The sequence below is a fragment of the Notechis scutatus genome, chromosome 1, assembly GCF_049901735.1.
Source record: "Notechis scutatus isolate UNSWTSFEM ecotype Mainland chromosome 1, rNotScu1.2, whole genome shotgun sequence".
NCBI classification, from domain to species: Eukaryota; Metazoa; Chordata; class Lepidosauria; order Squamata; family Elapidae; genus Notechis; species Notechis scutatus.
The window spans coordinates 2,101,946-2,114,464 of NC_142009.1; the positions used below are offsets into that span (position 1 = coordinate 2,101,946).

Consider the following 12,519-nt stretch of genomic DNA (forward strand, 5'->3'; position numbering starts at 1 on the left):
CTTCTTTGGAGAATAGCTTGACTCCCTCTTTTGGGGGGCAGCCCCTCAAATCCTGTCATGTTCCCCTAATTCTTCTTTTCTCTAGACGAGCCAAGCCCAAATCCTGCAACCGTCCTTCATACGTTTTAGTCTCCAGGCCTTCGTTCCTCTTAGTTGTTGCTCTTCTCTGCACTTTTTCCAAAGTCTCAACATCTTTTTTTGTAAGGTGGTGGCCAAAATTGCTTGCAGGATTCCAGGTGTGGCCCTCCTAAGGCTTTCTAAAGAGGTCCTAACACTTCATGGGATCTTGATCCTCTGCCTCTGTTTATACAACCCAGGATTTTATTAGCTTTTTTTTGGCGGTGGCTGCATATCGCTGGCTTATGTTCAACTGATCGTCCACTAGGACTCCAAAGTCCCTCCTCCCAGTTCCTGTTTTTGAGCCAGGTCTCAGATAACAGATAATCAGAGTTAGAAGGGATCTTGTAGGCCATCTAGTCCAACCCCCCACCCAAGTGGGAGACCCTACACCAGGGGTAGTCAACCTTTTTATACCCACCGCCCACTTTTGTATCTCTGTTAGTAGTAAAGTTTCCTCTAACTGCCCACCGGTTCCCCAGTAATGGTGATTTATAAAGTAGGGGACAAACCCCCTACCCCCCCACCCACGAGAGCTGGAATGTCCACTAGTGGGCGCTAGGGACCAGGTTGACTGCCACACACCATTTCTGACAGATGGCAGTCCAATCTCTTTTTGAAAGTCTCAAGTCTCGCCTAATCTGGACTTGTCCCTGTGACGTTTCCTGCCTAAATGTAAAACTTTCCTCCACATTGAAATTCGTTTTGCTGCACGGGCCCCGTCGTTCAAGTTTGCCAAGATCTTTTTGTTGTTCTGTTTCCGCCCTGAATCCCAACTGCATCACAGCTGCTTTGCTTCCCTGGCAGCCCGGTGGGAGCAAACGGTGGCCAGGAGGTTGCATTTTAGTGCGCTAAGACAGAAGCCTCGCACGGAGAGCCAAGAACAGCTGGAGGAGGGTGGGGAGGCGGCTGCCAAGCAGAATGTCCCTCTGAGGAGCAAGCGAGGGGCCGGCGCGGCACGCAGGAAGAGCGGGGGGGACCCGGGAGGCTGCACTGGGCGTAATCCGATCGCCGCCGCAGTGCGATGGAGAGCGAGGCAGGAAGCCAGTCGAGTCCCTTGATTGAATTAGGCAGCCATAGATTCAAAAAAAACAAATTGAATTTAAAAAACAGAAATAATGCTCGCCAGCTGCTTTGCTGGCCGGGGTGGGGGGTGGGGTGCAGGAGGGGCAGGGAGACCTCCCCCCATGCAGTATCTTCACGGTTCTGGGGTAAAGAGGGACCCCCATGTGCGGCTGCTTGGTTGCAGGAGGGGACATGGGTGACGTCCGTCCTCGTGAGCAAAAGGCTCATCACGCCTGCCACTTTCCCCACTCACGTTCTAAGTCAGGGGGTCTCCAACCTTGACAACTTTAAGCCTGGAGGACTTCAACTCCCAGAATCCTCCAGACAGCTTCTGGGAGTTGAAGTCCTCCAGGGTTAAAGTGGCCACGGTTGGAGACCCCTGTTCTAAGTACTTTATCGCCACGCGCTCGTATCCCGCATCACCAAGTCCATCTAAAATGGCCAAGATTGGGAAATGCTGCCCACGAGGAGGGTCTAAATACAAAAGGCAGAATGACTTCTAGTCCAGGGGTCGCCAACCTTTGGGACCTCAGGGACCATCAAACTCATAATGTTAAATCCCGCGGACCAGAGACCCTGGGAAAATCCCCCCAAAAGTCTGCAGGAAAATTTCCCACCCCGTTTTCCTACCGATCGATCGTTCTTTATTTGGGATGGCAGGATACCGTCTACAGCTCCATTCTCGGAGGGAGAGAGAGGGAGAGAGAAAGAGAGAGACTTTTGGCTTCATGCAAGGAAAGCAGCAGAAGCCACAGAAGTCTTTCTTTCTCTCCCCCAAACTCTGCCAGAAACGAGTCTTTGCCGGCACAGCCTCTTGGGGCAGGAGGCCTTGCAGGGTCCCAAAGACTCATTTCTGGCGGAGTTTGGGGGAGAGAAAGAAAGACTTCTGCTGCTTTCCTTGCGTGCAGCCAAAAGCAGAAGAAAGAAGCGGAAAGAAGCAGCCCGGTGGCCAGGCCAGGCGCCTGGGGGGAGTGGGGCAAGTTCTCCCCCTCTGCCCTTTTCCCCCTCCCCTCACTACCTCGTGTTGTCCGCAATGCAAGCAACGCAAGCTTTGTGTTCCCGCGCAGCCTGGATTAATTGCTTTGGGGAGGGGGACATTTCTCTGCGGTCCACCAAAATTTTCTCGCAGACCACAGTGGTCCCTGGCCCATTGATTGGCGACCACTGTATCTAGTCCAGCCCCTGTTTAAGCAGGAGACCCTGTACCGCTTCAGGCAAGTGACCGTCCAGACTCTTCTTGAAAACCTCCAGTGTTGGAGCACCCGCAACTTCTGGTGGCAAGCAGTTGCACTGCTTCATTGTCCTCACCGTCAGGAATGTCTCCTTAATTCCAGCTCCTGGGATTGCTTTCTCTCCTTGGTTCGTTTCCATCCATGACTTCTTACCCAACCTCTTGCCAATAACCATGGTACAGGTAGTCCTTGAGTTACAACTATTACATTTACTGACCGTTCAAAGTTATCATGGTACCGAGAACAGTGACTCACGGCTGCATTTCATACTTAACAACCATCGCAGCCTCCCCCCATGGTCACCTGATCAAAAATTCAGGTGCTTGGCACCTGGCTCCTATTTATGACGGGATCACATGATCTCCTTTTGCTATGCTGGCTGGGGAGTTCTGGGAGTTGAAGTCCACAAGCCTTAAAAGGGGCCCTGTTCGGAGACCCCTGTTCTACTTCAACCCCCTGCTTAGGGAGCTTAGTGGCTTAACCTCAGGAAAGCTATGACTGGGGGGACAGCTGGGCCATGCCCCCCCCAAAAACCCCCAGAGCAAAGCGACCTGCCCTTTTCTCTCCAGTCCTCTTATAACCACATTAACTTGGTCCCCACATTACAAAAAAACGATGCTGAGACCTTAGGAAAAGTGCAGAGAAGAGCAACTAAGATGATCGAAGGCCTGGAGACATATGAAGAAGGGCTGCAGGGGTTGACTCCAGTGTAGAGAAAAGAAGGACAGGGGGTGACATGATAGCCGTCTTGCAATATCTGAGGAGCTGCCACAAGGAAGAGGGGGGTGAATCTATTCTCCAAAGCGCCCAAAGGCAGGAAAAAGAAGCAACGGATGGAAACGAATTTGGGAGAGAAGCAATCTGGAATTAAGGTGAAATTTCCCGCCAGTGAGGACAATTAACCAGATCACAGATAATCAAGAGTTGGAAGGGACCTTGTAGGTCGTCTAGTCCAACCCTCGGCCCAAGTGGGAGACTGTACACCATTTCTGACCGATGGCAGTCCAATCTCTCCTTGAAAGTCTCAAGTGATGGAACCAATGGAACAGCTGGCCACCAGAACTTGTGGGGGTACTCCATCACTGGAGGTTTTCAAGAAGAGACCGGGCAGCCCCTTGTGTGGAACGGCGTAGGGCAGAGGGTCCCCAAACTTGGCAACTTTAAGGCTCCAACTCCCAGAATTCTCCAGCCAGCCTAGCTGGGACCCCTGCTTGAGCAGGGGGTTGGACTAGAAGACCTCCAAGGTCCCTTCCCAGCTCTATTCTGATTCTTTTCCCAGCCGCGGGTCCAGACTGTAGCCAGGCAGTCCTTCAAGGAAGCAGGCATTTCAAATCACATTCTGGCCTGCCACAGCCAGCGTCTTAGGGCTACAACCTCCAAAAGGAATGGGGTTGGGAAAGACACACAACAGGAAACACACCCCAGCCAGCACACTTCTTGTTTGTGCAGCCTTGGCAAAGCAGCCGCACATTCCAGAAAGGACAGCTGCCTAAGTCGCGGTTCCCAAAGAGCAGGGGTGGGCAACTATGGCCCTTTTATGAATTATGGACTTCAACTCCCAGAATTCCTGAGCAAGCATGGCTTGCTCAGGAATTCTGGGAGTTGAAGTCCATAATTCATAAAGCATAGTGCCCACCCCTGCCAAAGAGGGAGGGCTGCACCATCGCGGTTTTGGGGAAAAACGGGCCGCCAGATTTCCAAAACCACTTAGCGGAGCCCCCTCCCTACCCCGCGAGCACCTGGCCAACTCCTGCTGGCGGGCTTCCAGGACGCAGGTAGTAGTCCTCGACTTACAACAGTTCATTGAGTGAAGTCACAACGGCACGGGTGGTGGTGGAAGAAAGGGACTTACGGCTGATTAACGGCCGCTGCAGCGTTCCCCTTGGACCACGTTATCAAAATTGGGACGCTTGGCAATTGGCACGTGCAGCCGTAGCCCTGGAGTTACGACCGCAATCGAGCCCGAAATGCCTGCTGCTAAGTGAGATATTGGTTAAGGGAATTTTGCCCCCTTTTAATGGCCTTTCTGGCTGCAGAAAGTGAATCAACACGGTTGTGAAGGGAAATCTGGCTCCCCCGTTGAGTTTGCTTGTCGGAAGGACGCAAAAGGGGAGCCCATGACCCCAGGACACGGCGGCTGTCGTAAATACGAGTTGCCAATGACTGTAGAGAGATGCTGCAATGGTCGTAAGTGTGAAAAATGGGGGCAAGACTCACTTAACAAATGTCTCAGCAACAGGAATTTTGGGCTCGATTATGGTTGTAAGACAAGGACTACCTGTAGAGTGACCAGCATTGGGAAACGTCACTAAACGAAGTGTTGTCTTACAACCACAATCGAGCCCAAAATTCCTGTTGCCGAGTGAGACGTTTATTAACTGAGCTTGGCCCCATTTTACCACCTTTCTTGCTGCAGTGATTAAGTGAGTCACGTGGTCGTTAAGTGAATCTGGCTTCCCTCCTAGACTTTGTCAGAAGGAGGCCAAAGGGGAGCATGCGACACAAACACCTCCGGGACACTGCAACCATCATTAATGCGAGTCAGTTTTCAAGCATCCAAATGTAAATCAGGTGACCATGGGGGATGCTGCATTGGTCGTAAGTGTGAAAAACGGTCCTAAGTCACTTGTTTTTTTTTTTTGGTGCCGTTTGTCAACTAAAAAGATTCTCCTTTGGTCTTTTTAGTTGCCGGCAGAAAGGCAGTGGGGGAAAGCAGTGCATTCCTCAAATGCTTCAGATAATTGCTAGGCAGCCAAAGCTGTTGGCACGCAAGATGTTTACTGGAGAGCATGATTGATGCCTCTTGGCTATGGATGGGTCCCGTTGGAGAATATACGTTCAGGGGGTGGGAGAAGACCAGGGTCAAGGGGGAAATGAATGATGGGTCTTAGAGTCGGCTGCATCCAGCTAATGCTAACATGGCCACTCCTAATCAATCAATCTTCTTTTCTCTGAGATGCGGCTAGAGCAGTGGTGGCAAACCTTTTTCGGCTCCCGTGCTGGTAATTGTGCATGCGCTCGTGCGCTTGCACGCCAGCACCCAAAAGGCAATGCGTGCTGGGGGGGGCCCTCACACCCCTTTGTGCCTGCGCGCGATCCCCCTTGCCACGCACCGCGTGCCTGTGCATGCACGCACGATCACTCCCACACGTCACGTGCCTCTGTGCATGCACACGTGATCACTCCCGCGTGCCATCCATTTGCACATGCACACGCAATCCCTCCATGCGCCACGCGTCTGTGCAGACGCCCGCCACCCCCAGCACATCTCTCCCATATCATGTCTCCCGTACCTCCCATGCACCACCCCCCCCGTGCATGCGTGCCAGATACCCAACCATCAGCTGTCGGGCAGCGGTGGTGCACGTGCGCATGTAAAGTGGGGCTCTTCCAGGCAAGCTCCTGTGTGACGGGGGAAATGGCTCTGCGTGCCACTTCTGGCAGGCGTGGCATAGGTTCGCCACCACGGGGCTAGAGACTGATGCGTTGAGTGGGAGTGGATTTGCTGGAGTCCTGACACTGTTGTAACTTCGAACAGTCACTAAACGAAGTGTTGTAAGTCAAGGACTCCCTGGATTTGTGCCAAGTCCTAGGCGCAGGGGATTCCCCAGGGTCATGTGACGTTAACAACCGTGTGTGTGTGAGAGAGAGATAGAGAGAGACTAACTTAACAACTGCAACGATTCGCTTAAAATAATTGGGGCAAGAAAGGTGGCAAAAATGGGGCCAAACTCACTTAATCAACCTCTCACTTAGCAACGGAAATTTTGGGCTCCGTTGTGGTTATGACCACAACCCTAACTCTAACCCCTCCCTAATAGGCGCATCTACCCAAATCTACTCAGGAAATCTACAAAATAAAAGAGAAAACAGGAAGATGTTGGGGATAAATCAATTGTGCTGTGGGTGTCACTCAATGTCACAACCAGCTAGACCAGGGGTCTCCAACCTTGGCCACTTTAAGCCTGGAGGACTTCAACTCCCAGAATTCCCCAGCCAGCAAAGCTGGCTGGGGAATTCTGGGAGTTAAAGTCCTCCAGGCTTAAAGTGGCCAAGTTTGGAGACCCCTGAGCTAGACCAAGAAAACCCAAATGCTAATTTGGCCGGCTGCACTTCCCCAAAGAGGTTTAGAATAGTTAAACCACCCTGTTATATTGGCTTAATGATTAACACGTAGAATAATGGGCATATAGAATGATCCAGGAAGGGAATCTCCAACTCCATATCCATGCCATTCTCGTCTTACGGCCTCAACCGGGGCCAGGATTTGTGCTGATAAGCCAGGCAGTTGTTAAGCGAGCCGCGCATGATTTTACAACCGTTTTGGTTTTTTGCTTTGGCACGGGAAGTCGTTCAAAGCGCACGGGGGTCATTATGCAAATCCCAAATGAAGCGTGGCTCTCGGAGGCTCTTGGGAACATGGCCAAGGGTGAGCACGGGAGGCTGCCGTTGTCACGCGGGGACTCCGGAAAGGGTGCAGAGAAGAGCCACAGGGATGATCAGGGGGGGCTAAAACACGGGAAGAACCGTTGCAGGAATCGGGGATGTCTGGTTTAGTGAAGGACTAAAGGGGACACCGGAGCATCTTCCGATATTTGAGTGTGAATGCCATTTCATCATGCCCTGGTAAGGCCTCCCTTCCAATTTTGGTTGCCACGATATAGAATATATATGTTGAGACTCTGGAAAGAGTGCAAAGAAGAGCAACTAAGAGGATTAAAGGCCTGGAGACTAAAATATATGAAGAACGGCGACAGGAACTGGGTATGGCCGGTCTTGAGAAGAGAAGGACTAGGGCAGACGTGATAGCAGGATTCCGGTATTTCAGGGGCTGCCCCAAAGAAGAGGAAGGGGTCAATTTATTCCCCAAAGCCCCTGAAGGCAGGACAAGAAGCAACAGATGGAAACTCAGCCAGGAGAGACGCAACCTGGAATAAAGGAGGAATTTCCTAACGGGGAGGACAATTAACCAGGGGAACTGCTTGCCACCAGAGGTTGTGGCTGCTCCAACACTGGAGGTTTGTAAGAAGAGACTACACAGTCACTTATCTGAAATAGTATATGTTAGGAATAACATAGGTTACCTAACGTAGTTTGGGTAAAATAATATATATGGACTATGATAGTGAGTTTATATGTGTGTGTCACTTTAATTGCAATTAAATTTTTGGGTGCGGCTGTAAATCGCCATAAGAGGGAGCAAGAGAACTTGATTGATTGCTGGCTTACTGATTGCTTGCTGACGATGATGGTGTGTTAACTGCGTGTTCTCTGCTGTTGCTGAAAGAAGAAAGGAGGTTTGACTTCTTCATATCTCTACTGCAAAGAGATATATTACTGGACTGATATTTGTAAGTTTATTGACCTCTTTTTCGACACTGGACTTTGCAAATGAATAATCCCCAGACGGACTGAACTAGTGAATGATATATGGACTGTTTGACTATGCTAAAAATCTCTTACTGGAATAAACTGTTTAACTAGCACAGTGTATCTGTTTTACTGAGTGTAAGCTACAAAAACGTTTGTCTCACATATTTGCCTGCCTGCCTGACTGCCGTGCAGGTTCTGCTAGGGTGTATATCCCTAACAGTATAGGTTCTCCTGCTTCAGCAGCAGGGTTCGACTAGAAGACCTCCAAGGTCCCTCCCGACTCTGTTATTCTGGTCTGTTTCATAAATTGGACAATGTGTAGGAATTTATTTATGCTTTTATTGCTGTTCACTTTTTAAAGATGGTAAGCCACCCAAAGTTACCCTGAGGAAGGATAAGGGGACCCAATACAATTTATAAATAAATAAATAAATGCCAGTCTCCAAGCATCAGGTTTGGATGTGACTGTGAGGATGGTAGGATGGTCGTAAGTGGCAGGACTGGTTGTAAAAACGGCTATTTCAGTGGCGTGGTGGTGACTTTGAACGATCCGTGAAGGAACGGTTGTAAAGGTAATGACTACCCATTATGGGAAAATCAAGCTTCTCCTACGCTGTGGGATTACCGTTCCCAGCCAGAAAAAGGCCGGAGGAAGATCTTTTCAGATCACCAAAGATCAGAGATCTCCATCAAGAAAAAATAAGTCTGGCACGAATGACTTTTGCAAAACCTCAATAGTCTTAACAGAATACAGAATGACAGAATTGGAAGGGGACCTTGGAGGTCTTCTATTCCAACCCCTTGCTTGGGCAGGAGATCCTAGACCAGGAATGTCCAACCTTGGCCACTTTTAAGACTTGTGGACTTCAACTGCCAGAATTCCCCAGCCAGCTGTGCTGGCTGGGGAATTCTGGGAGTTGAAGTCCACAAGCCTTAAAGTGGCCAAGGTTGGACACTCTTACCCCAAAACCATTCCAGACAAAAGGTTCTCCAAGCGGTTTTTGAAAACCTCCAGTGTTGGAGCACCCACAACTTCCAGAAGCCAGTCGTTCCACAGGTTAATTGTTCTCACTCACTGTCAAGGAAATTTCTCCTCAGTTCTAGATTGGATTTCTCTCTCGAGGAGCTTCCGTTCCTTCCTTATCCTGCCCTCAGGTGTGTTAAAACTAATTTAAATCATCTGGTTCCAGAGGAAGCCAGATTTGCAATGCAAGTGGCTTACAAGCAGGTGAGCCAGCCCCAGGGGTTGAATTCATCAGCTGGAACCGGGTGCGAATGCTCAGTTGGGTTGCATTTCATTGCTCCTTTTAATGGTGGCAGTCAATAATTAACATACAGGCTTGTGCAGGAATAGCTGCAACCAGCTGCATGTAGTTGTGATTTACTACTTTCTTAGCCAGCTTCTGGCAAGCCAAATCAAAGGGGGGGGGGAGCTGGATTCACTTAATGACCACATGATTCACTTAATGACCACTATTCACTTAATGACAGCACGGTTCATTTAACCATGGCAAAAAAGGCACAATTAGGCACAATTCCCTTAGCATCTGCCTTGCTTAGCCATGGAAATTCAGATCCCAATTGTCATAAATTGAGGATTATCTGTATGTGCAAATTATTAAGGGATTTTTTCCCCCAAAAATAAAATAAAATCCCCTCGCAGAGCTGCAAAAGACCCATTGCCTCGTTGCCATGGTTTCAGGATAAACAGACCAGCTGCTTAATTCACAGATCTGGGAGGGACCTCAAAGGTCATCTGTCCAACCCTGCCAAGGCGTTGGCCTCTCATGGCTCAGGAAAAAAAAAGAGCTTCGGAGGGCCTTTGTCCAAGAGGGACCCAGCATTAAGGAGCCTCCCCTCCAGATATGTCAGGTCTAGCCTCTACACAGGTAGTCCTCCACTTACAACAGTTCATTTAGTGACCGTTCAAACTTACAACGGCAGTGGGGGAAAAAAGTGACATGGCCAATTTTCACCCTTATCCCTGTGGTCACATGATCAAAATTCAGATGATTGGCAACTGGTTCGTATTTATGACAGTCACCATATCCCAGGGGTCACGTGACCTACTATTTTCTAAACCCCTTGTGTAGGCCAGACAAGGAAGAATGGATGGAAACTGAACAAGGAGAGATTCGACCTGGAAATAAGGAGAAACTTTCCGACAGGGAGGACCATCAATCCATGGAACAGACGTTGCCTTCGGAAGTTGTGGGAGCTTCATCCCCGGAGGCTTCCAAGAAGAGACTGGACTGCCATCGGTCAGTGATGGTGTAGGGTCTCCTGCTTGGGTGGATGGGGGTTGGACTAGATGACCTACCTTCCAACTCAATTATCTGTTATCTGTTATTTTGCGATTTTCTGACAACTAGAATCAATGGGGAAGTTAGATTCATTTAACTGCGTCACTCACAACTGCAATGATTCACTTAACAACTGGAGCAAGGAAGGTCGTAAAATGGGGGCAAGCCTCACTTAACCACTGCCTCACTTAGCAACAGAATTTTGGGGCTGAACTGTGGTTGTAGGTGGAGGACTACCTGCAATCCCAAGGCCGTCTTCATAAAGGGGACAGATCCTGAAGCCACAGGTCCCTTCTCAAGACACAAAGACCCAACGGGGACACAAATTTGGGGTCTTCCCTGAGAGCCTCCTGCCCGGAATAGCAGCTACGTCCAAACGCAGCTTTGATGAATACATCCATAAAATAAAGGACATTATTATTATTATTATTGCCAAGTCCAGTGACTCTCTTTACTGGAAGCCAAGAAGCAAAAAAAAAACAAAAAAAAAACCAGGGTGTGGCACCAGCAGCCAGTTGTCACTTCCTTATCAGCTGCACTAATCTTACACAACATGGCATACACAAAACACTCACAGGTGAGGGTTGGGGTACCGTTTTTTTTTCTTTTTTACCCTTTTTTTCTCTGTTTTATTCAAAGAATGAAGGTAAAGTAGCAACTCAACAATGGCTTTTTCCCCCCCAAGAACAAAACAAAGGTAGCCCAAACCATTAAATAGGAAAAGATGACAACGTTGCTTTATTCTCAGTCCTCAAAGCAATTGGGGTTGACCATCTTAGTCCCTTCCAGGTACACACACACACACACACACACACACCCCTGCAAGGAAAGAGCCCTCTGTGCATGCTCGGGGGCACTCTCTCCTCTTTCATTTACTGCAATTGGCAGGCCACCCATCTCGCTTCTCAAGCGGCCCGATTGCTCCGATGGGGTCCGAGATTGTCTAAGGGGGGGAGAGGGAGGGATTTTACACCCTTTTTGGGGGGGTCGTACTGCCCCCCTCCACTCTTAAGACACCCCCAGGAATGGGTGCTGCCAGCCCCCCCCTCCTTCGTCTCTGCAGGTGTGAAATTGGGGAGAGGGAATCTGCAGAGGCTGCTGTGAGGGGTGGCCCTTCCTGGACAACCCCTCCCCCAGGGCACCCCCAAACAGGCCCCCCCTCTACCTCTGCCCTATGATCAGCCAAGACCCCCAGAGACACCCTGCAGTGATTGGGGGTGTTTTGGAGGACAAAAGGGATGCTTGAAAACCCCCAGATGACCCCCAGCCCCAAAGTGGGGTAGAAGGTCCCCTACTCCTGGAAACAGGGGTAAGCCCTTCTACCTTCTACCTCTCCCCCTGCACAAAAGGGATGGGGGTAAGATCCCCTCCCCTCACCCCCCCTTGTATTTGGGTCGAAAGCCCCCTTCTCCTCCTCCAAAAAGATCCCCAAAGAGGCGCCTCTCCCCCCAAAGGGATGGGGTAGATCCCCCCCCCCCCCGTTTTGGGTCAGGGCAAAGGAGGCAAAGGTCCCCCTCCCCCAAAGAGGGGTAAGCTCCTTCTACCTTCCCTCTCCCCCTGCACAAAAGGGGGGGTAAGATCCCCCCTCACCCCCTCACTCCAGCCCCCCTCTCCCTCCCCCAAAGGAGGCAGGGCAAGCTCCTCCCTCCCCCCCCAAGGGAGGCCTAAGGTCCCCTCCTCCCTCCCAAGACACTAAGAGGGGAGCTTCTGGGCTTGGGGAGAGCAAAGGGCCCCCTGGGACCCCAGAGGTTTCCAAACGGGCCTGGAGGGCGGGGGGGGGTTGTCTCCTGCTTGCCACCCCGAGGCGACGGGGACGGACGGACGCCCCCAAAGCAGCTTCCCGGCAGAACACGCAACAAGGCAGCTGCGCCGCGTTCACACGTGACGCGCGTGTTTTACCCCCCGCCGCCCCCATTCCCACGCGTCCTTCCCACCTCCCGGGCGGCCTACCTGAGACGACGAGCGCCTCGTTGGGCCCCACCGTGTGGCAGTTCCCCATGGCGAGCTCCGCTCCGCTCGCCTCACCGCTCGGCTCGGCCGCCGCCACAGGCAAGCGCGCAGGCGGGGCTTGGAGAAGGTCACGCCCACCCGCCGGAAGCGGGCGAGGCGGGCACTTCCGGCCGCGCCATCTTGGGCGCGGCTGAGGCGGGGGAGGGTCGATCGCTCGCTCGCTCGCTCGTCGTTCCAACCCCGCCCGTGGGTCGCCACCAAGGGGATCCGGGAGGGGGGTGTCCTTCTGTCCTCAGGACCTTGGAACCGGTGAAAGGACCGTATTTTACACCGGAGAGAGATGGTGGCATATCTCTCCCCCCTCCCTCTGTGGAGAGGGGGCTGTCCAATTGGGAGATAGATGGCCTCTTGGGACCCCCCCTCCTTTCAAACCAGCGGTCCTCTCCCTCCAAAGTGCGGACTTTGCTGTCTTCCAAAGA

General features: G+C 51.3%; 1 protein-coding gene across 3 annotated transcripts in view; it reads right to left on the minus strand.

Annotated features, from left to right (window-relative positions):
• The window catches only part of FLOT2 (flotillin 2), a 51,071-nt gene extending 38,910 nt beyond the window's left edge, over nt 1-12,161 (minus strand). For 2 of the 3 annotated variants that reach the window (XM_087955714.1, XM_087955717.1), the window contains exon 1: nt 12,041-12,161. In XM_087955714.1, the coding sequence (XP_087811840.1) occupies nt 12,041-12,089 (49 nt within the window). In that variant the 5' untranslated portion in view covers nt 12,090-12,161. The remainder of the gene's footprint in view (nt 1-12,040) is intronic. The other variant, XM_087955725.1, reaches the window with a different exon arrangement.
• Nucleotides 12,162-12,519: the final 358 nt, after the last annotated feature.